Consider the following 23,380-nt stretch of genomic DNA (forward strand, 5'->3'; position numbering starts at 1 on the left):
TACTACTGCTACTGCGGTCTTTAGAAGTACTACTACTGCGGTCTTTAGAACTACTACTACTGCAGTCTTTACAACTACTACTGCTACTGCGGTCTTTAGAACTACTACTACTGCAGTCTTTACAACTACTACTGCTACTGCGGTCTTTAGAACTACTACTACTGCAGTCTTTACAACTACTACTGCTACTGCGGTCTTTAGAACTACTACTGCTACTGCAGTCTTTACAACTACTACTGCTACTGCGGTCTTTAGAAGTACTACTACTGCAGTCTTTACAACTACTACTGCTACTGCGGTCTTTAGAACTACTACTACTGCAGTCTTTACAACTACTACTGCTACTGCGGTCTTTAGAACTACTACTGCTACTGCAGTCTTTACAACTACTACTGCTACTGCGGTCTTTACAACTACTACTGCTACTGCGGTCTTTAGAAGTACTACTGCTACTGCAGTCTTTACAACTACTACTGCTACTGCGGTCTTTAGAACTACTACTGCTACTGCAGTCTTTAGAACTACTACTACTGCAGTCTTTAGAACTACTACTACTACAGTCTTTACAACTACTACTGCAGTCTTTAGAACTACTACTACTGCAGTCTTTAGAACTACTACTACTGCAGTCTTTACAACTACTACTGCAGTCTTTAGAACTACTACTACTGCAGTCTTTAGAACTACTACTACTGCAGTCTTTACAACTACTACTGCAGTCTTTAGAACTACTACTACTGCAGTCTTCAGAACTACTACTACTGCAGTCTTTACAACTACTACTGCTACTGCTGTCTTTACAACTACTACTGCTACTGCGGTCTTTAGAAGTACTACTACTGCGGTCTTTAGAACTACTACTACTGCAGTCTTTACAACTACTACTGCTACTGCGGTCTTTAGAACTACTACTACTGCAGTCTTTAGAACTACTACTGCTACTGCTGTCTTTACAACTACTACTGCTACTGCGGTCTTTAGAAGTACTACTACTGCAGTCTTTAGAACTACTACTGCTACTGCAGTCTTTACAACTACTACTGCTACTGCGGTCTTTAGAACTACTACTACTGCAGTCTTTACAACTACTACTGCTACTGCGGTCTTTAGAACTACTACTACTGCAGTCTTTACAACTACTACTGCTACTGCGGTCTTTACAACTACTACTGCTACTGCGGTCTTTACAACTACTACTGCTACTGCGGTCTTTAGAAGTACTACTACTGCGGTCTTTACAACTACTACTGCTACTGCAGTCTTTACTACTACTAGTGCTACTGCAGTCTTTACAACTACTACTGCTACTGCGGTCTTTACAACTACTACTGCTACTGCGGTCTTTAGAACTACTACTGCTACTGCGGTCTTTAGAACTACTACTGCTACTGCGGTCTTTAGAACTACTACTGCTACTGCGGTCTTTAGAACTACTACTACTACTGCGGTCTTTACAACTACTACTGCTACTGCAGTCTTTAGAACTACTACTACTACTGCAGTCTTTAGGACTACTACTACTACTGCGGTCTTTAGAACTACTACTGCTACTGCGGTCTTTAGAACTACTACTACTGCAGTCTTTAGAACTACTACTACTGCAGTCTTTAGAACTACTACTACTGCAGTCTTTAGAAGTACTACTGCTGCAGTCTTTAGAACTACTACTACTGCAGTCTTTAGAACTACTACTACTACTGCAGTCTTTAGAACTACTACTACTGCAGTCTTTAGAACTACTGCTACTGCGGTCTTTAGAACTACTACTGCTACTGCAGTCTTTAGAACTACTGCTACTGCGGTCTTTAGAACTACTACTACTGCAGTCTTCAGAACTACTACTACTGCAGTCTTCAGAACTACTACTACTGCAGTCTTTAGAACTACTACTACTACTGCGGTCTTCAGAACTACTACTACTGCGGTCTTCAGAACTACTACTACTGCAGTCTTCAGAACTACTACTACTGCAGTCTTCAGAACTACTACTACTGCAGTCTTTAGAACTACTACTACTACTGCAGTCTTCAGAACTACTACTACTACTGCGGTCTTTAGAACTACTACTACTACTGCAGTCTTCAGAACTACTACTACTGCGGTCTTTAGAACTACTACTGCTACTGCGGTCTTTAGAACTGCTACTGCGGTCTTTAGAACTACTACTGCTACTGCGGTCTTTAGAACTGCTACTGCGGTCTTTAGAACTACTACTGCTACAGTCTTTAGAACTACTACTATGACTACAACTACAATCTTTCAGCAGTGTTTTGCAAAATAATTTCAGCTTTTATCATTCCAAACATTTGCATTTTCAGCAGGAAATGCAATTTTTCTTGTTTGAAATGTTTTGATAGTAGTGCTGATACAATACCTGAGATTCAATACTTTTGTCGATACCATACCTTTTCATTCCACAAAATAAGTCAAAGAACATATTATTTGTAAATAAAATTCTATAGAATTGTCAAAATTTTGCTTGAAGTCCGGAACTATCAACTTAAATGATCAAAGAATAACTAAAAAACTCTGAATCTGACCAGACATATGCAGCCAGCTTTCTGTATTCGTCAGTTTTTGATACTTAGTGCTACAGACACATTTCGGTCAATGCCAAGAGGGTTTAATCCCCAGCCCTAAGAGACAGAAACAGTGACTGTTTACCTCCAGATTCCAGCAAAACAGCATGCCTGCTCTTCTGAAAAAAACAAAAAGCAGTATTACAACATTCTGGGAAAAACACTGAAATAGCTGGCATCTGCTGATGCAACTTCCTGCTGATCTCTGAGCAACTTGCACTATGTCTCAAATATGTTAGTTATTCACAATGAAAAAAGAACAACATTAAAGAATAATTCTGATTTTTTAGTTATCGTTACTGTCTGGGAACACAAAGACATCACTACAACAGTCCAAGGCAAGAAACATGAGCAAGTCTGACAATCAGACAGGCTGCAATTAAAGTTGTATTACACTGAAGTTATCCTTAACGTACACTCAAAAAAGTCAGCATTCATACTAAATCCACTTGATTTTTGAGTGTCCTGTTGATGGACACTATTGTCCCTCAATGCAATGCACAAAGGAAAGCTACTCACAACTGCAAAACATTCTGATAAATCACAGATGGTGGTAACACAAAAACACAAAACAATTTAATAAAGAAATTAAAAAATAAAAATAAACAAAAAAAATAAGTATTAAAGCTTTAGAAAAACATTTTGCTTACTCTCAGTGATGTTTAATTGGCAGTGGCATTCCAAAGTTGCAGTTTGATTGACATTTGGCACATAATTTCATCTTAGTACAAAACCATAAATCATACACTGGTTTCTTGTATACTAAGTGCAAAAACACTATGAGTCTGACAGTTACTATATATAGAACATACAGTAAACTATGTATTATGGAATTGGAACACTGCTCATGTATAAAATTTTGGCATGTTGTATGTAAGGAATTAGTTGACCGTTTTGTACTCAGTGAGTCAACAGATGTTTCGGTATTTTTGTTTGAAATTTTTAAAAGTAGAGTAAAAATATGCACTACTCACTCAAAACCGGTAGGAATTGGTGAAGTATTTAATAAAAAAAAAAAGAATTGGGAGGCTTTTTTTGATAGAGCAGTTGAAGATAGGCAGGAAAGGGGGGAGATACAGCAAAGCACCACAGGCTGGATTCAAAGCCAAGCCGCTGCGGTAAGTACTCAGTGTTGGTTGGTACATGGGGTGTGTGCTCTACCAGGTGAGCTACTGGGACAGTGTCATTGTCGGGTAGCTGTAGTTCTTTTCTGGGAAAATCTCTCTGGCTCACAGGAAGTGATGCATTTTAGCTTCCTGTTTGTTTGCAATAAATACAGTGAACTAGGCAGTTAAAAAAAGAACCGTGTATGTATGTATGTGGGAGTACAGATGAAGAAAAGACTGCCAGCCTGGCAGCCTAGCATACAAACACAGTATGAGAATCAGCTGATATTAGCTTTATAAAGCATAAATGTGTTGTAAATGATTGTTACTGCAGATATTTAGTTTACCATGTTGTAGGTGTATACAGTACACACACAGCTGCACAGTATCAGAGCACCCACATCAGCTTTTCAAGGTTATTAAATCACCTTAATTATGAGGCATTAGTACAAGATAATTCCAATTAAAGACAGAGTCCTTCATTGAGAAGAGTGGCTGTATTTTATATTTCAGGTCCCTCCAGCACTGAGCCACAGCAGCCTCGCCCACAGATGCTGGCGAGCGTCCCCACGGGATATTTACTGTTCCCCAGTGCCTTGCCGCACCACCATTTTACAAGACAAGTAAACACAACATCAGCACACAAGGTGGGAGCTTACAGATGTGCAACAAAAGCAGCATTGTGCAGCACTGTTACAGCTCCTGTTAAACAGGCAGCACTGTGCAGCACTGTTACAGCTCCTGTTAAACAGGCAGCATTGTGCAGCACTGTTACAGCTCCTGTTAAACAGGCAGCACTGTTACAGCTCCTGTTAAACAGGCAGCACTGTGCAGCACTGTTACAGCTCCTGTTAAACAGGCAGCACTGTTACAGCTCCTGTTAAACAGGCAGCACTGTGCAGCACTGTTACAGCTCCTGTTAAACAGGCAGCACTGTGCAGCACTGTTACAGCTCCTGTTAAACAGGCAGCACTGTTACAGCTCCTGTTAAACAGGCAGCACTGTTACAGCTCCTGTTAAACAGGCAGCACTGTGCAGCACTGTTACAGCTCCTGTTAAACAGGCAGCATTGTGCAGCACTGTTACAGCTCCTGTTAAACAGGCAGCACTGTGCAGCACTGTGCAGCACTGTTACAGCTCCTGTTAAACAGGCAGCACTGTGCAGCACTGTTACAGCTCCTGTTAAACAGGCAGCACTGTGCAGCACTGTTACAGCTCCTGTTAAACAGGCAGCACTGTGCAGCACTGTTACAGCTCCTGTTAAACAGGCAGCATTGTGCAGCACTGTTACAGCTCCTGTTAAACAGGCAGCATTGTGCAGCACTGTTACAGCTCCTGTTAAACAGGCAGCACTGTGCAGCACTGTGCAGCACTGTTACAGCTCCTGTTAAACAGGCAGCACTGTGCAGCACTGTTAGAGCTCCTGTTAAACAGGCAGCACTGTTACAGCTCCTGTTAAACAGGCAGCACTGTGCAGCACTGTTACAGCTCCTGTTAAACAGGCAGCATTGTGCAGCACTGTTACAGCTCCTGTTAAACAGGCAGCACTGTTACAGCTCCTGTTAAACAGGCAGCATTGTGCAGCACTGTTACAGCTCCTGTTAAACAGGCAGCACTGTTACAGCTCCTGTTAAACAGGCAGCACTGTTACAGCTCCTGTTAAACAGGCAGCACTGTGCAGCACTGTTACAGCTCCTGTTAAACAGGCAGCACTGTTACAGCTCCTGTTAAACAGGCAGCATTGTGCAGCACTGTTACAGCTCCTGTTAAACAGGCAGCATTGTGCAGCACTGTTACAGCTCCTGTTAAACAGGCAGCATTGTGCAGCACTGTTACAGCTCCTGTTAAACAGGCAGCATTGTGCAGCACTGTTACAGCTCCTGTTAAACAGGCAGCATTGTGCAGCACTGTTACAGCTCCTGTTAATCAGGCAGCACTGTTACAGCTCCTGTTAAACAGGCAGCACTGTTACAGCTCCTGTTAAACAGGCAGCACTGTGCAGCACTGTTACAGCTCCTGTTAAACAGGCAGCACTGTTACAGCTCCTGTTAAACAGGCAGCATTGTGCAGCACTGTTACAGCTCCTGTTAAACAGGCAGCATTGTGCAGCACTGTTACAGCTCCTGTTAAACAGGCAGCACTGTTACAGCTCCTGTTAAACAGGCAGCACTGTTACAGCTCCTGTTAAACAGGCAGCACTGTTACAGCTCCTGTTAAACAGGCAGCACTGTGCAGCACTGTTACAGCTCCTGTTAAACAGGCAGCACTGTTACAGCTCCTGTTAAACAGGCAGCACTGTGCAGCACTGTTACAGCTCCTGTTAAACAGGCAGCATTGTGCAGCACTGTTACAGCTCCTGTTAAACAGGCAGCACTGTTACAGCTCCTGTTAAACAGGCAGCATTGTGCAGCACTGTTACAGCTCCTGTTAAACAGGCAGCACTGTGCAGCACTGTTACAGCTCCTGTTAAACAGGCAGCACTGTGCAGCACTGTTACAGCTCCTGTTAAACAGGCAGCATTGTGCAGCACTGTTACAGCTCCTGTTAAACAGGCAGCATTGTGCAGCACTGTTACAGCTCCTGTTAAACAGGCAGCACTGTGCAGCACTGTGCAGCACTGTTACAGCTCCTGTTAAACAGGCAGCACTGTGCAGCACTGTTAGAGCTCCTGTTAAACAGGCAGCACTGTTACAGCTCCTGTTAAACAGGCAGCACTGTGCAGCACTGTTACAGCTCCTGTTAAACAGGCAGCATTGTGCAGCACTGTTACAGCTCCTGTTAAACAGGCAGCACTGTTACAGCTCCTGTTAAACAGGCAGCATTGTGCAGCACTGTTACAGCTCCTGTTAAACAGGCAGCACTGTTACAGCTCCTGTTAAACAGGCAGCACTGTTACAGCTCCTGTTAAACAGGCAGCACTGTGCAGCACTGTTACAGCTCCTGTTAAACAGGCAGCACTGTTACAGCTCCTGTTAAACAGGCAGCATTGTGCAGCACTGTTACAGCTCCTGTTAAACAGGCAGCATTGTGCAGCACTGTTACAGCTCCTGTTAAACAGGCAGCATTGTGCAGCACTGTTACAGCTCCTGTTAATCAGGCAGCACTGTTACAGCTCCTGTTAAACAGGCAGCACTGTTACAGCTCCTGTTAAACAGGCAGCACTGTGCAGCACTGTTACAGCTCCTGTTAAACAGGCAGCACTGTTACAGCTCCTGTTAAACAGGCAGCATTGTGCAGCACTGTTACAGCTCCTGTTAAACAGGCAGCATTGTGCAGCACTGTTACAGCTCCTGTTAAACAGGCAGCATTGTGCAGCACTGTTACAGCTCCTGTTAAACAGGCAGCACTGTTACAGCTCCTGTTAAACAGGCAGCACTGTGCAGCACTGTTACAGCTCCTGTTAAACAGGCAGCACTGTTACAGCTCCTGTTAAACAGGCAGCACTGTGCAGCACTGTTACAGCTCCTGTTAAACAGGCAGCATTGTGCAGCACTGTTACAGCTCCTGTTAAACAGGCAGCACTGTTACAGCTCCTGTTAAACAGGCAGCATTGTGCAGCACTGTTACAGCTCCTGTTAAACAGGCAGCACTGTTACAGCTCCTGTTAAACAGGCAGCACTGTTACAGCTCCTGTTAAACAGGCAGCACTGTGCAGCACTGTTACAGCTCCTGTTAAACAGGCAGCACTGTTACAGCTCCTGTTAAACAGGCAGCACTGTTACAGCTCCTGTTAAACAGGCAGCACTGTGCAGCACTGTTACAGCTCCTGTTAAACAGGCAGCACTGTTACAGCTCCTGTTAAACAGGCAGCACTGTTACAGCTCCTGTTAAACAGGCAGCACTGTGCAGCACTGTTACAGCTCCTGTTAAACAGGCAGCACTGTGCAGCACTGTTACAGCTCCTGTTAAACAGGCAGCATTGTGCAGCACTGTTACAGCTCCTGTTAAACAGGCAGCACTGTTACAGCTCCTGTTAAACAGGCAGCATTGTGCAGCACTGTTACAGCTCCTGTTAAACAAGCAGCATTGTGCAGCACTGTTACAGCTCCTGTTAAACAAGCAGCATTGTGCAGCACTGTTACAGCTCCTGTTAAACAGGCAGCATTGTGCAGCACTGTTACAGCTCCTGTTAAACAGGCAGCACTGTTACAGCTCCTGTTAAACAGGCAGCACTGTGCAGCACTGTTACAGCTCCTGTTAAACAGGCAGCACTGTTACAGCTCCTGTTAAACAGGCAGCACTGTGCAGCACTGTTACAGCTCCTGTTAAACAGGCAGCACTGTTACAGCTCCTGTTAAACAGGCAGCACTGTTACAGCTCCTGTTAAACAGGCAGCATTGTGGGGGCAGAGCGGGTAAAGCTTTTGAAACCCTCAGGATTATTGCTTGCTTGCAAAATGTCAGCTTGACTTGGAGCAAGAAATGTATCATTTTTCAATTAAATTTAGGAGTCAAGCTTGTGCATAAACATGGAAAGTCTGTTAAAATATCATATATGGTGCAAAACATTATATATACACCATATACTTTTTTTGGATTTAACCAGACCAGAGTTTTCTTTGATCTCCTGACAGCTCTGTTGGTGGTCTGTCAATGTGGCTGCTGAAAACACAGAGAGGACCTCATGCAACTATTAGCAACGCAAAACCTAATTTTAACAAAAGTGAATGTTTCATAAAGTTAACAAACTCTGCCGCCAGTTCACATTGGTCGCAACAGAGCGAGACAGATTAAGAAACAGAAAAAGAGTTTCCCTCGCGCCCCAAATTTGACTTGACCCCGCGTGACAAAATGAAGACAGTTGTTTGAATACAATGCTGAACCATCACGTGCTAAAACCGAAACTAGCAGCAGCAGACAATTTAACTACAGCAGATGTTTACTGACGCTTCAGGATACGCGGAAGGTCCTACACACTTACACAGTTACACAGTTACACACTTACACAAGTGCTGCAGTCATTGTGCAACGATAAACGAGGTGCCCTCCATCACTATTTGAAAAATTCAAAGTTTATAGGGCCTAGCTTAACGGTAGCGTATATAGCTGAATAAACCGTAAGACGGTGCCAAATGTTCAAGCGCTATTCTTTAATTCGGTGTAAAGCCAAGCGCCCACAGCACCACTAAACTTCCTTAAAATGTCAACATTTTGTAGGAGCCCGCCTGTTTCCCCCACTATCCTCTTCCACCAAAATATACCAAGGAATGCGGCTGCTAACACTGCGAAACGACAATAAAACATCTATGAAATTAAACGCTGCTTTATGAAAGATGTAGATGAAGAAATATGTAGAGTATACCGAACGAACCTGTAATTTTACAGTTTTGTAAAATACTGTAAGTCATGTTGTCCGACGTTTGTACGCTTGCCGAGAAGCAGTTATTGCCAAATTTTGAAAAGTAGTTTGGCAAAGTGTTCCTTCCATAGCGATGTGAGTGGCATATCCGAACACAGTCAGTCAACTTTCCATAATGCTAATGTTAATGTTAATGTCAGTGAAAATCACTAAACATAAACACAAAAGACGTTTTTCGTTGCTTTACTCACCCAAACTGTTTGTAGAGGAATCCATAATCCGAAGTTTAAATTGTGTGAAGTTTCTCTAGGGGTAAAGCCTGGACTGAGGTGTGTTTTCCATGCTGAGAGAGGAGTGTCAGAAGTCACACACTGGGGACTTGCGTCAAATTGCCAGGTTTAGCAACAAGAATACCGGAAACGTGGACAGTTTCCCTAACAGTAAATAAAGCGCTATTGTTTATTAAACTGTTAAAAAGGGATTTCAAATAAATTCCCAAATCACGTGGAAATTAAATGATAGTATGACATTTCTTTAATTGCAGGTATAAAATGAAATAGAATAACGAAATAAAAAACAAACACATCGCTAGTTGAAAGATTGAAAGTGTCCTCCGGAAGTCCTGTATCTCATTATGGCCAGTTTGATACTATTCGCGGGAGTGCACATGCAGAGATGCTTTACGAATGTCAAAAGTTGCACCTATTAACTCTCTCCAACAGTTATTTTCTAAAGAGTATCTAGATGTAGCAAATATATAGTAGAATGCAGTATGAAACTTGCAACACAACTTTTTCAGGCTACACCTTTTTATCGTCTATGGGCTACACCTCAGCGCCTGTCAAAAGAGCTATGAGACTGTATTTGTTTGAAAGGCATTTGTCACCACCACGCGGCAGGGCTGTGTAGCGCGCGAATCTTAATTGTCAATGATTACCTAAAACATGACTGGGTATTAAATTGAAAATAATTTTTGTTTTATTTATCTTCCACTTGTCACACCTTTGTTTAAATACATGTATTTCAAAAAGCCTAGTGCGCATTTTTTTCCTCTTTTGTCTTCACAGCGAGGTAACTCAGTGCAGAAACACGCGCCAAAACATCTTTACCACAGGGTCAATTTTAGATCAATGTACAACACAATTCAATACCGCAAAAGTGTATTTACTGACTGTACAGAACAGGAGTTTGTGGAACAATCTTTAGCGCTAATGTTTCTGTTGTTTGGGGGAAGCGAATGTGTGTAGAACCAGGATGTTCGGCCGGCTTTTCAACATGGACGCGTCCACAGAGGCTGCTTTTTGAAGGAGACTAATTTCTTCGTACGTTCGTCAGCATACATGGTTGGTATTGCATAAGGGATATATAGTTATATATGTTAGTCTAATATGTACATAAGTCATGTATTATAGAATATCAGTTCTTAATAATCTGCCCGACACTTTGCCATATTACACCCTCATACGAAACTTCGTACAAAATGTGTCCGTTTAATGTTTTCTTACCTCTTGGCAAATATTTATACGCGATAGAAGTTGACTGAAGAACGTTAATGTGTAAAGCAGAGCCATTCTTCAGGTCGGCTTACACAAATTCATTAAAAAGTAATTTTTATTTTCTACTTAATTGATTTAAATAATTAAGCTGCTCTTCAGTCATCATTACAACCATCTTCCTTCTGCCTTGAGTGCCACATGAAATCGCCAGCTTTATTAAAGGAATTAAGTATTTCTGAATACTGTCCGTGTCATGTTCATTGTCCCTCTTCAGTCCTGTTTCCAGAAGGTCAGTGTAATGACTCCACCATGAAGTGTGCCCGCTGCCTGCTCCAGCTGCAGTGTCTCAGATTGGTGGGCCAGTCAGCCAGGTCTGCTGCCCAGTATGGCGCTCTGCTCCAGTCAGCCTCCTCCAGACAACCCGACATGCCACATAACACCCAGCACCAGGTAAACTTTTTTGTCCACACGTATCTTCCAGACTCTGCTCAACACATTGGCCATTTAATGAAGCTAGCATGTCGGAAATTCCAGCCTTTTTCCTCTTGCCAACAAATCCCATATGCAGACCCAAACCAACATTAAACTGATCCTACAAATAAGTATTGTGTGTGTGTATCCAAAGCCTGACATATCTTATTCCTCTTTTCCATAAACCTCCATTGTTGTCCAAAAACTATTAAAAACACATCAATGAGCCACACCTTTGCACTGGGTTCATTACCATGAACACACACACTGTAGTTTATTTTGACTCATACACATACACCTTCCTGCTGCCCCAAATACTCTCAAGAGCACCAAATGTGGATGAATCCGCTGCTGAACATAGTCCCCAACAAATGTACAGTCTCCTCCTGTTTCAGTAATGTTTGTTAAAAACTAAGATGGCCAGCTGTTTTTAGAAAATTATTTTTTATTATATATATAATTTTTTTAAATGAAACGATATACTGTATCTTGTTGGGAGGATCTTATAAGATTTTTAATTGAAATTATTGGGCCTCTTGCAAGAACCACTCTTATGAACAGGTTTGTACAAGTGATTTAGGAAAGCTAATTTTCTCATATTTGGAATTTTCTCTTCGACGTGAATGAAATTCCTGAGTGGTCCAGACCTGGTCCAGACCTGTCAGATAGTACAGATAGTCTGCCTTTCTCCACAGTTTGACTTAAGAATTGTAATGCCTTAATGTGAAACTAAACATTAAATAAACCTGGCACCTACATTTCCCACAATACAATTCGACTGCCAACAGTTGAGTCAGGGATAAGGGTGTGTTATGCTAGTAGCAGCTAATGTAGCCTGGAGCCTCTAGTCTTAAGCAGAAATGAAGAGCAGCCTACAGAGGTCTGGTAAGCTCACTTCTTTCTAATGCCACATCCCCAGATTCTTTGAACTTGTAGTCTTCAGCCCCAACAAATACTGACTCAAGTGGCATCACTTGAGTCACATTTATCAGACTTCACACAGCTTCCTCTAGAGACACAATTGTTTTCACACATGCAGTAGGACTCTCCCAACACCTGGAAACATACTTTGATGCGTAAAATCGGTTGAGTTCCCCTTTAATATTCTGTTCACAGTCACTGTGGTATGCATTATGGCTGCCAATTTACTGAGAGGATTTACCAGGTACAAGGTCATTTATTTATCATTTTACAAGGTTGTATAATGAAATGAAAGTTTGAAAGTTTCTAGTCCTGTCATGCTACACACATAGAACATAACAGATAACTAAATTCATATTAAAATAGGGTAACATGTAACATATAAAGTAAAATAAAACAATATACAGTTATTTATATACATACTGTATATACATAGCCTACACATACACACCCAGGAATTAATTCTGCAGCGCATTTTTTGAATTTGGAATGTAAACAGCAGATAGAGATAGTGATGATAATATGGATTTCATCGTCACATAAAAAGTTTGACATTTGTTAGACAGTGTCCGTCCACTTTGCCTGCGTTTGAGCACCAAGCATCATCGATGTGAACACAGAGTCCTCCTCCTTTCATCTTGCTGGAGTCTTGCGCTCCTTCAGCCCGGTACGCGGTCCGCCCGTCGAGTGCTTGATCCGGGATGTTGATGGAGCAGGTCTCTGTAAAGATGTGGGCACAACAGTCTCTGATTCCGGTTGCTTGGCCAGCCTGAGTCCCATTTCGTCCAGACCGGACGTTAGCCAGGAGCAGCCTTAAGTCAAAGCTGGGCCAGCATGGCTCCTATCCCGGCTGTCTGTCCTCTCCTCCTGGGAGATCACAGCAGCCGCCGTCCTGGTCCGGGTTGATCTGGCTCTAGGTCTTTAATCCAAACGCCGGCTTCCCTTTCCGATGATAACGATGAGCGTGTTTGAGCAATAAAGCCAAAAAATGCTAAACAATTATTATTTTTATTTAAACAATGTTTGTTTTTTGTTTTTTATTTCATTGGTATATGTATTTTGGCATGACAATTTATACAGTTCAGCAGTTGCCAAGACAATACTCTCACTCCAACAGCTGCCTCAGGGTCTTTATACAGTTATAACACCTGACAGTGTGACATCGCCTGTAATGGAATGTATTCTGTCGTCCATCTCTGTGGCATTGTCTTGACCACCTCCTAGTTTAGATATGGACCACTTCACTTTGGCCAGATGTGTTTTGCCATCTAACTTAATGTCAAACTATTTCCTCTTGTCACAAGAGGGAGTGTGACAGTATAGCTCTGCTCTGATAACACGTCACTGGCAGCTGTATTAATATTTTCTAATTGCTTCAGGTCCCCTAGTACAACTACTGACACACACTGCTACATTTGGAGTTGAAGCTGTGTGAACGTTTTTTTAATTTTTTTTACTCTTGGGTAATACTTTTGTGAATAAAATTGGAGCAGAACAGGTAGCCTTTGGGGGGCATCGATTATGCTAATGATCACATCTCACGAACGCACATCTACTCTCATACAGTGGTATTCATCAAGTTGACAGAAACAATTTACTACAATTTTGACTTTTTCAGAAGGTTTACCGAGTTGACCTGGAACACTCGTATTAGCAAGCGTGACGTAAAAAAGTAAGAGAGGTTTAAATCAAAAATATGAAAATGTTCTCTCAGTGAGACCCAATGTGTCATGGTATCTGAGATATGAAACATCCAGCAATACACAATCCTCAAGGAAATGGTATATTAAACGTCTCATAATTTTAAAGCTATTTCAAGTAAATCATATTTTTTTAAAAAGTATACATTTATAGTTTAACGTTGTTTGTTATTCTATTGGTTGATTTTAGTGTGTTTATCTAGTTTTGTATCTTTGCCTAAAGATACACTCTCTGATTTTGTTCTAGCACCGAGCCACACTGTCAAATGTGCTCCCGGTTCACAGTTAGCACATTTAACGGTGATTTTGGGCGCTAGAACAAAATCAGGAAGGCAAATCTCCATATTTAAACAAAATAAATTGTCACTTGTAGGTGTTAAGGCGTTTCCAGAGCAGCCCAGCATGTGCCAAGAGTCGACATGTACCCGCAGAGTTTATCAATGAGGACGACAAGAAGAGGGACAAGTCTCTGGTCACCCATGATGACCTGTTTGAGCAGGTGGCCAAAGAGGCCAAAACCAAGGCCACATTTAACAAAGTGGTGGACGTCTTCATCAAGAGAGACGTGAGACGGCGGGGTCACGTGGAGTTTATCTACGCTGCTCTGAAGAAGATGCCGGAGTTCGGCGTGGCGAGAGACCTGGCCGTGTACAACAAGCTGCTGGATGTTTTTCCCAAAGAGGTGTTCGTGCCCAGAAACTTTATCCAGCGAATGTTCAACCACTATCCCCGACAGCAGGAGTGTGGAGTGCAGTTACTGGAGCAGATGGAGAACTATGGTACGTGTCTGTTACAGAATTCAGTCTGGTCATGGAATTCCTGGAATGCTTTGGAATTTAGAGAGGGTTATTCCAGACAGGGTAGGCCAGGGATCTGGAAGCATCAAGATGTCAGGGAAATGTATACATTTTACACTAATACAGCAGTGTCTGTCTATCTTCGTTAAAATGATTGTGTTTCAGGTATCATGCCCAACATGGAAACCAAAGTCCTGCTGGTCCAGATCTTTGGAGAGAAGAGCCACCCCATGAGGAAGTACCAGCGCATCATGTACTGGTTCCCCAAATTCAAACACATAAACCCCTTCCCCGTCCCCCAGCAGCTGCCTGTAGATCCAGTGGACCTGGCTAACTTCACCCTGACTCGCATCGCTAATGACCTGGATGCTAAAGTCACTGTGTACCAGGTACAACTGTACACTTTGGATTGGACTTAACTAGTTTCAGAATTTTGGGAAATAATCTTTATTTTCTTTCTTATCTATATGTTCAGATAGATATCGATCTCATGTCTGTGTGTTAAGTACTGAGCTGGAGTACGTGGTTAGCCTAGCTTAGCATAAAGACTGGAAGCAGGGGGACACAGCTAGCCTGGCTCTTCAAGTTCAAAAATACACCAACACCTCTAAAGATCAGTTGTTTATTTGCTCTTCCCATTAGATGCCCTGTACAGACATTACAGAGAGTGGAGAGCAGATGACACTTCCACATATAGTAGGTATGGAAACAGTTTTTGTCTCAAGTTTAATGTGTTATAATGGTTTACAGGATTCCCACTGCTCATTGAATATCAAGAGTTGACCTGACTTAACCCAGACTGGTTAAGTCAGGGGATATAATCTCTTGAGAAGTCATGGATTATGAGTACAATTTTGTATACTCCTGTAATTTTACAGAAATATATCCGATATTGTCTTCTTTGACACATGATTGCAGTAGATGATTTTAAGCCTAACTGGAAAGGAAACCAGAGAAACAACAGTAACAATCCAGCAAACTGCATTCTCTTGTGAAATGTTATATTAGTACAATGGCGGGATCATATCCATATACTGTATATCCAGACTTTTGCCCATTGCCTCTTTTTTCTTTCCTTCCTGCACTGACACCAGGTATCCAGAGCCCCAGCCAGATGGAGCAGCTGGCCAAGCATAACCCGAGCAGGCCGGTGTTTGTGGAGGGACCCTTCCCTCTATGGCTGAGGAAGACGTGTGTGTACTACTACATCCTCAGGGCTGACCCCACCCCGCCTGACGAGAAGGTGGGAAAACCCTCTATTATTAAGTTAATAGCAGTTAATAAATATTATTGTTATTGGACAGCAGTTTTATTCAGTAGTATTACTGCGATATATCTTCCAGTCACCAGTGGCAGCACTGAGCACACTGCAGCTCAGTAGCTCTCCAGTCGGTGAGCAATAAAGCAATCCTTCGCCATCTTTGAGTTTACATGGTTTGTATTGACTTTAATGAAAGAGGCCTTTCTTAGTTGGAGTTAAGGATGTTTTTTGTAAATTAACTCCTGCCTGATGTTTTTTTTCCTACTAAGTCATTAAGAGGATTGCCTGCCATTCTGTGAGTTTGTATTTTCAACAATCTTGCTGTAACAAATTTAATGAGCTGACTTTGCCAGCCACAGTTGTGTTTACAGCCAGAGAAGTCGACAGAAATTATGGAAACAGATAGTTGGGGATAGGGGCATTGTGAGTCATCTAGGAATCACGTCTTTTCCTCTCAGAAAAGGTGCTCTGATCTTTCCGAAGCTCAAGGAAGTTTCTTAGCTTCCCATTTAATGATTTCCACAGCTGGCACTCAGACACTTCAAGTCAGTTCAGTCATTTAGGAACCTTCCTGATCAAAAACTGACCCTGGCTCAACTGCATCCAAGCTGGATATGAGCAGTGGAAGCCACTATGAGTCTTTATATTTCTGACCTAATCCACACAGTGCAATTGTTAATTGCTCATTATGTTAAGACTATTTTCATCAAATATTATGCAGTGAATCTTTGTTAATCCCACTGAAATCTTTCTGCATCATCACAGCAGGGACTTGTATTTTTTTTAGATTAAATTCAACTTTATTGTCATTGCACAAGTATTGAGACAATGAAATGCAGTTTAGCATCTAGAAGTGCAAAAAGCAGTAAAGTGCAGAGTAATATAAATAACAGTGATATAGTGGATATGAATATGCTAAGATATAAACAGTATGAACAGTGTGAAATAAATACAATAAAAAAGTTCAGTCATTGGAGGAAGGTGTGAGGGGGTATCCGGGGGTGGGGGGCTATTACCATGGTGCAGAGTTCAGCAAGGTGACAGCTGAAGGGAAGACGCTGTTCCTGAGCCTGCTGGTCCTGGAATGAAGAGTCCTGTAGCGCCTCCCAGAGGGGAGGAGGGCAAACAGTCTGTGGCCGGGGTGAGAAGTGTCCCTGACGATGCTGCGCGCCCTCCACAGACACCGCTTGCGCTGGACAGCTTCAGTGGCGGGGGAGTGGAGAACAGGTGATGCGTTGGGCAGTTTTCACTACCCTCTGCAGTGCTTTCCAGTCCGAGACAGAGCAGTTACCATACCATACTGAGATGCAGGTGGTAAGGATGCTTTCGATGGTGCAGTGGCAGAAATTCACTAGAAATCTGAGGAGACAGATGGACTTTCTTCACTCTCCACAGGAAGTGTGTGTGCTGCCTTTGGTGTTTCTGAAGTCCACAAGCTCTTTGGTCTGGGGCAAGGTTGTTGTCGGCGCACCACGGCACCAGGTGCTGGACCTCCTCCCTGTAGGCCAACTCATTCTTGTCGCTGATGAGGCCAACCACCGTTGTGTCGTCTTAAAACTTGATATTGGTATTAGAACCATGTACAGGTGTGCAGTCATGGGTGAAGAGGAAGTAAAGGAGGGGACTCAGCACGCAGCCCCATGGGACGCCAGTGTTCAGGGTGAGGGTTGAGGAGGTGTGGTTGTCCAGCCTAACAAACTTGGGTCTGTTGGTTAGGAAGTCCAGTATCTAGTTTGCAGGGAGGTGTCAATGCCCAGGTCAGTGAGTTTGGTGATCAGTTAGGAGGGGATGATGGTGTTGAATGCTGAGCTAAGGTCGATGAACAGCATTCTCACATAGGTGTTACTGTTGTCCAGGTGGGAGAGGGCGGAGTGTAGCACTGTGGAGATGGCGTCCTCCATACTCCGGTTCTGGCGGTAGGCAAATTGAAGGGGGTCCAGTGTGAGTGGCAGGAAGATTTTGAGATGAGCCGGGACCTGCCTCTCAGAGCACTTCATGATGGTGGGGGTGAGTGCAACTGGGTGAAACTCCTCAATCCTTAGTTCGTGGCTGTGCTTGGCCCTCCTAAAGCTGCTCTTCAGGTTAGCCCTGGATGAACTGTGGGCCTGAGCGTGCCTTCAGCAGTAGGCTGACCTCTCTGTTCATCCACGTTCATATTTGTCACTGACTCTGAAGCTCATACAGCTGTATCTGTGTGTTCCCCCACAGGTAGAGGAGCCCTATGATCCAGAGAGGTGTTTGGACTATCCTCTGCAGCTAGACCTGGATTTGGACCGCGACCTCGGGGACGACGAGAGCTTCAGTGTGGAAGACTGTAAGATATTAACACTGAAGCTGTCAAATTGATTTTCTTGATAGTTCCTTATCTTTGACTGGTGTTCAGGGCTGATGTGGTTGTTCAGTTAACACCCAAATTACTGCTGGTCTTTAAAGACCTTGACAGTTATTGGTTAATTTTTATTGTGCTCAGGAGTATAAAAGCATAGGAAACCTCATGTTGAGTATGTAATGCAGCTGTTTTGTGTCTTGTATCCAGTGGATGAGGGTCCAGTCTATGCCATGTGTATGACCAGCCAGGGAGACCAGGCCACTCTCAACCAGTGGATCTCTGGCCTCCAGCAGAACAATCCCGTCCTGGGTCAAGTTCCTACTCTGTTCCGCCTGGACGCTGGGCCCAAGGAACTGCAGGGGACGGCTGAAACAGAGTCAGGCTACCACCACAGGCCAGACTTTGAGACCCAGAGAGAGGAGAGACGGCCTGAAGAGGAACCTGAGGTTATAGTGGAAGAAGAGCCTAGAAGAAGCCAGGGGATGAAACAGTGAACAGCAGTCAGACTGTGTGGTTAAGACTGACAAAAAAAATCATGACATACTGTATATGGCTGATTTTAGAAGTATATGTTCATGCTGGGTAGGGGCTGAACTAGTACGAGGTACTGGTTAATATAACTTGGGAACACACCAATTCAGCAGAACCTAATAATGTTTAGTTCAGGTAAGATTCAGTAATCAAATAAATTAAATTAAAAAAAACTGTGTGCTTCCTCATTTTAGTCAGTCCTCTGTCAAAGGTTGCTGAGTCTACATTTTAAATTATCTTAAGCAGTGGCTTCCAACCTGGGGGCTGCAACACTTAGTCAAATAACTTCAAATGAAGTTTATTTTTACTTGAAGCAGAAAATCCTGTCATAATCTAAATGAAAAGTTTGGCAATTATTGTAAACTGTAAATTGTCTTGCTCAGAACATATCTTGTTTACAACCAACCAAATATAAAGAAATACCTCAACATTTCATAAATGTGTTTTCTTGCTGAGAGTTAGATGAGAAGATTGATACCACTTTAAATATGAAGCTACAGCCACGAGACGCTTAGCTTAGCTTAGCTTAGCGGGGGAAACAGCTAGCCTGGCTTGGTCCAAAGGTAACAAAATCCACCTATAAACACCTCTAAGGGCACAAACATGTTCAACACAAGTACGTGAACGCAAATGGCAACGCCTGGCCCAGCCGGCACAAACGTGCAACCAGCCGGCACAAACGTGCAACCAGCACATACTCAATGTGCGCTCTGACATACCGGTGAAGGTAACAAACGTCAGTCGTCAAGGGGGCGATATAAAGCTAATCAGAGCGTTTCCATGACAGTACAGTATACACGGTTTCAATTGCATTCCTGTCTGAATGTAGAGGAGGGGAAGTTGATTTTCTCCTGATTTGTCTGTCTTAGTGTCAGAATGTTCGCAAGATATGTGGCTTGTGAAAAACGGGTCCGATATTTACTTGGTGACTATGGGGCAAAAGAATTTGTCATGATCTGTGCTCATGTTCACTTAAGAGACAAAGTGTTTACAATTTCATACCATTGGCGCTGCCTGTAATGCGTTGTCTTTGTTAAAGAGTATCTTTGGCTACGTCAAACTGGTCGGAGGAGAGAGAGATGGCGGCGACTTCGGGAATTTCAAATCGAGCTGAAGATAGTCTCTTGGTGGCGGTTGAGCACGACTGCTCCGTGAATGGATCAGAGGTAGGCAGTTGGGCAGAAATGGATTACAATGAAGGGAGAGATGAAGAGTATGAGGGGACGGATGAATGAAAAATGAGGCAAAGGGAATAAAAGAAATGTCAATGATCAGAGATCTGAAAGTGGGGGAAAAGGGCATGAGCAAATCCAGAGGGAAAGACCTGAGAAATGTATTGTCATAATAAGGTTTAATGAAAAAGCTCAAGAAAACATAAAGAAAGTCAACCCATTTATGCTAACAACAACTCTGGCAAGTAAGATTGGGGAGATACTATATGCAAAGGTCCTTAATGATGGCAATCTATTGGTGAGATGTGCGGATGAAGAACAACTTGAAAGAGCACTAAAACTAAAAGAGATGGGAAAACATAAGGTGACAAACACAGGGAGGGTGGCAGCACGAAATGGTGGCGGATGTAAAGGAGTGATCACAGGGGTGCCAATGAGTGTAGGTATGGAGGAACTAAAGAGGAATCTCAAAGGGGGAAAAGTAGTGAATGCAAAGACTGAAAACAACAAAAGATGGAGTAAAAAAGGATAGCGAAATAGGGTTACTTGAATTTGAAGAAGAGTGTGTGCCAAAGAAGATATTCCTGGGTTTTATGTGTGCCGAAGCCACTGAGATGTTTTAATTGTCAAAGGCTTGGACACAGCCAAAAACTGTAAAGAGAAGAGGAGATGTGCTAGATCTGGGGGCGACCATGAGTATGGGAAGTGGAACAGGGGTGCAACAATAATGCTGTAACTGTGGAGGAGCGCATAATGTGGCATATGGTGGGTGTGAGATTATGAGACGAGAGAATAAAATCCAAAAAGTAGAGTGGAAAGAAGGATCACTTATGCAGAAGCTGTATGAGTATCAAGAGAACAGAGCAATGGGGGTTCATTCATTGCAGGAGTGACGGTGCGGCTGGTTGTCAAAGCAGCAGTTAATCATTTAGGATTAGTGGGACTGACATGGGAAGAAGTGAGGGAGAACCTCACAAATTAGTCAAGCCAGGAAGCACCATGGGTTGGTTAATACTAATTATGGTAATTGTATTACAATGGAAGGCCAGGAGCTTACTGGCCAATGGCCAGGAAGTGAAGCATTTCATTAAAAAAATGGCTCTAAAACCAGATGTAGTATGTGTTCTGGAAACCTGGTTAAAACCAACTTTAGACTTTATGGTACATGGATATATAGTGATAAGGAAAGATAGAAATCATGGGCAAGGAGGAGGTTGGGCTACTTTCATCAAACAAGATATTCCACTGGGAAAGGAGATGATCAGAATACATAGTGGTGGAGGTGTGTGAAGGTGGAGGTGTGTGAAGGGGAGGGGGGTTATAATAAACTACTACAATCCATGCAAAAGGTTGGACTTGGATAGCCTACTAAGGATACAAGGGCAAAACAGACATAAAGCATAAAGTAATATGGTGTGCAGATTTTAATGCTCACATTACAATGTGGGGAGGGTTCACATACAGACTCAAATGGAAAGGTAATTGAGGATTTGATGGATGACAGGGATTTGGTCTGTATGAATGATGGTAGAGGAACAAAGGTAAACATAACAACAGGTACTGAATCAGCATTAGATCTAACATTAGTGTCTAATCCCTTGACTGAAGTTAGTAACTTGGAAGTTTGGACAGCTACAACAGTAGACAGCGATCACTACCCAGTCTCATGCTCGGTGAGAGAAAGAGTTGAAGTGAGACCAGGCGGTGCAATCCCAAACTGGGTCTTTGGGAAAGCAGATTGGGATACGTTCCAGAAGTTGAGTGAGGAAACAATGACAAGGACTGACACATCTGGTGATATAGAAGAAATAAACAGTCAGGTAACCGCAGCAATTATTGTGGCAGCAGATGGATCTATAGCCAGGAATAAAAATAGGAAGAATAGAAAACTGGTACCATGGTGGAGAGAGGAGTGTCGCCAGGCTGTAAGAAACTGGAACAGAGCATTCAGACAAGCTAAAAGAACCCATAACATGCAACATTTGATGCAGTATAAGAAGGCACAGGCAGTGGTGAGAAGAACAGTACGCCAAGCGCAGAGGGTAAGTTGGAGAACTTTTTGCAACAAAATAGGAAGAACACCACCTGTGGGAGAGGTATGGGGAATGATAAAGAGGATGGGAGGAGACAGAAGGGAATGGGAGTATCCAGTTATCTGGACATCTGAGGAGGAAACGGCAGTCTCCAATAGGGATAAGGCACAGATCATGACCAAGTCATTCGCAAAAATACATAGCTCAGAAACTGTAACCAAAGAAGGGAAAGAACAATGAGTCAGCATCCAGGTGTGTTAGACAGGAGGGAAGAAGCAGATGATATAATTGATGAACCATTTTCTTTGGCAGAGATGGGTGAGAGCAATAAACAGGTTAAGACCGACCAACCTCTCCAGGGGAAGATCAGGTATGCTATGTTATGCTAAAGCATCTAGGGGAAGGAGTGCTATCGAAGTTGCTGCATCTTTATAACAGAGTGTGGGAGGAGGGAAGATTAGTGCATGGAAGGAAGCAGTTCCGATAAGAAAACCTGGCAAGGATCCATCTAAATCCACTAGTTATAGGCCAATAGCACTAACATCAAATCTATGCAAGATAATGGAAAGGATGATAACAGAAAGGTTATCATGTAAGCTTAAGAAGAGAGGAATGCTGGCAAGTTATCAGTGGTTTTAGGAAAGGAAAGAATACTATGGATTCAGTGATAAGGCTAGGGACTGAAATAAGAAAGGCCCAGGCAAATAAAGAGTCAGCAATTGCAGTGTTTTTGACAGAAAAAGGATATGACATGATGTGGAAGGAAGGATTGTTAATTAAGCTGCACAAGATGGGTGTTTTTAAACTGGGTAAAGGATTTTCTGTTTGGAAGAAAAATTCAAAGTACAGATTGGGTCAGACTTGTCAAGTCAGTACATGGTTGGAAATGGCACACCTCAAGGCAGTGAGATAAGCCCGCTACTTTTCATCATTATGATCAATGACGTCTTCTCAAAAGGTACCAGTAGATATAGGTAGGTCACTGTTTGGGGCCTTGTGGAAGAGAGGAAGGAACGTGGAGCATGCAATCAGGAAAATGCAAGGAGCGATCGATGAGGTGGTGGAGTGGGGTTATGACTGGGGGTGTAGGTTCTCAGTAGAAAAAACTCAAACGGTCTTTTTCACTAGGAAAAGAATTGAGGAAAGGATGAAGCTAAGGACGTATGGGAAAGAATTAGAAAGGGTTGCAACATTTACATTTTTGGGAGTTCTTTGATTCACGGTTAACGCAGACATTGTGTCGTAGTGCACGATCGAGAACCCACAAATGCAGAACATAATGAGTTGGTTTTAAGGTAAGTCAGTATTTATTTAAACAGAAGAAATAACTGAAGATAGCACTTCTCCCGAGTGGTAGCACCGGAGACGTCTACTGTAAGGCAGTAAGCCCGACCCTGGGCGGACTGCGAAGATCCAGGAACGGAGACTGGGGAGGTGTGTTCCGGCGTGGTCCGGGTATGGCGATGTGTAGGCGCGGCAGCGGATCCGCAGAGTGGAGTGGACCGGATCCGAGTGGTAGTGGCTCATGAGGTGTAGCTGGCAGAGCCGGGGAGACAGCTGGCAGGCTGGCAGTGTAGCCGATAAGACAGGCAAACAGGTTGGCAGAGATCCAAGAGGAGAACGTGACTGCGATCACCAGTGAGGGGTATTGTGCAACAGAAGCAAACCAAAAAAAAACAAAAAACA

General features: G+C 43.1%; 2 protein-coding genes across 3 annotated transcripts in view; one reads left to right on the top strand and one right to left on the bottom strand.

The window, feature by feature from the left end:
- eml3 (EMAP like 3) overlaps positions 1 to 9,429 on the bottom strand; it is an 83,296-nt gene extending 73,867 nt beyond the window's left edge. Inside the window, exon 1 of one of the 2 annotated variants that reach the window (XM_044185198.1) lies at positions 9,235 to 9,429. In XM_044185198.1, the coding sequence (XP_044041133.1) occupies positions 9,235 to 9,259 (25 nt within the window). In that variant the 5' untranslated portion in view covers positions 9,260 to 9,429. The remainder of the gene's footprint in view (positions 1 to 9,234) is intronic. The other variant, XM_044185199.1, reaches the window with a different exon arrangement.
- A 745-nt stretch (positions 9,430 to 10,174) lies between these two features.
- ecsit (ECSIT signaling integrator) lies at positions 10,175 to 18,924 on the top strand. The gene is made up of 8 exons (XM_044185200.1): positions 10,175 to 10,326; positions 10,754 to 10,929; positions 13,945 to 14,350; positions 14,534 to 14,757; positions 15,011 to 15,068; positions 15,463 to 15,611; positions 17,838 to 17,943; positions 18,166 to 18,924. The coding sequence occupies exons 2-8, from the start codon at positions 10,789 to 10,791 to the stop codon at positions 18,450 to 18,452; spliced, it is 1,371 nt and encodes a 456-aa protein (XP_044041135.1). The 5' UTR covers positions 10,175 to 10,326; positions 10,754 to 10,788; the 3' UTR covers positions 18,453 to 18,924.
- Positions 18,925 to 23,380: the final 4,456 nt, after the last annotated feature.

The sequence above is a fragment of the Siniperca chuatsi genome, linkage group LG22 (assembly GCF_020085105.1).
Source record: "Siniperca chuatsi isolate FFG_IHB_CAS linkage group LG22, ASM2008510v1, whole genome shotgun sequence".
NCBI classification, from domain to species: domain Eukaryota; kingdom Metazoa; phylum Chordata; class Actinopteri; order Centrarchiformes; family Sinipercidae; genus Siniperca; species Siniperca chuatsi.

Coding starts and splice junctions, on each gene's coding strand:
- ecsit (XM_044185200.1), top strand. CDS start 10,789: ATGAAGTGTGCCCGCTGCCTGCTCCAGCTGCAGTGTCTCAGATTGGTG. Junction 10,930..13,944: donor CACATAACACCCAGCACCAG/GTAAACTTTTTT, acceptor TGTCACTTGTAG/GTGTTAAGGCGTTTCCAGAG. Junction 15,612..17,837: donor CCACCCCGCCTGACGAGAAG/GTGGGAAAACCC, acceptor GTTCCCCCACAG/GTAGAGGAGCCCTATGATCC.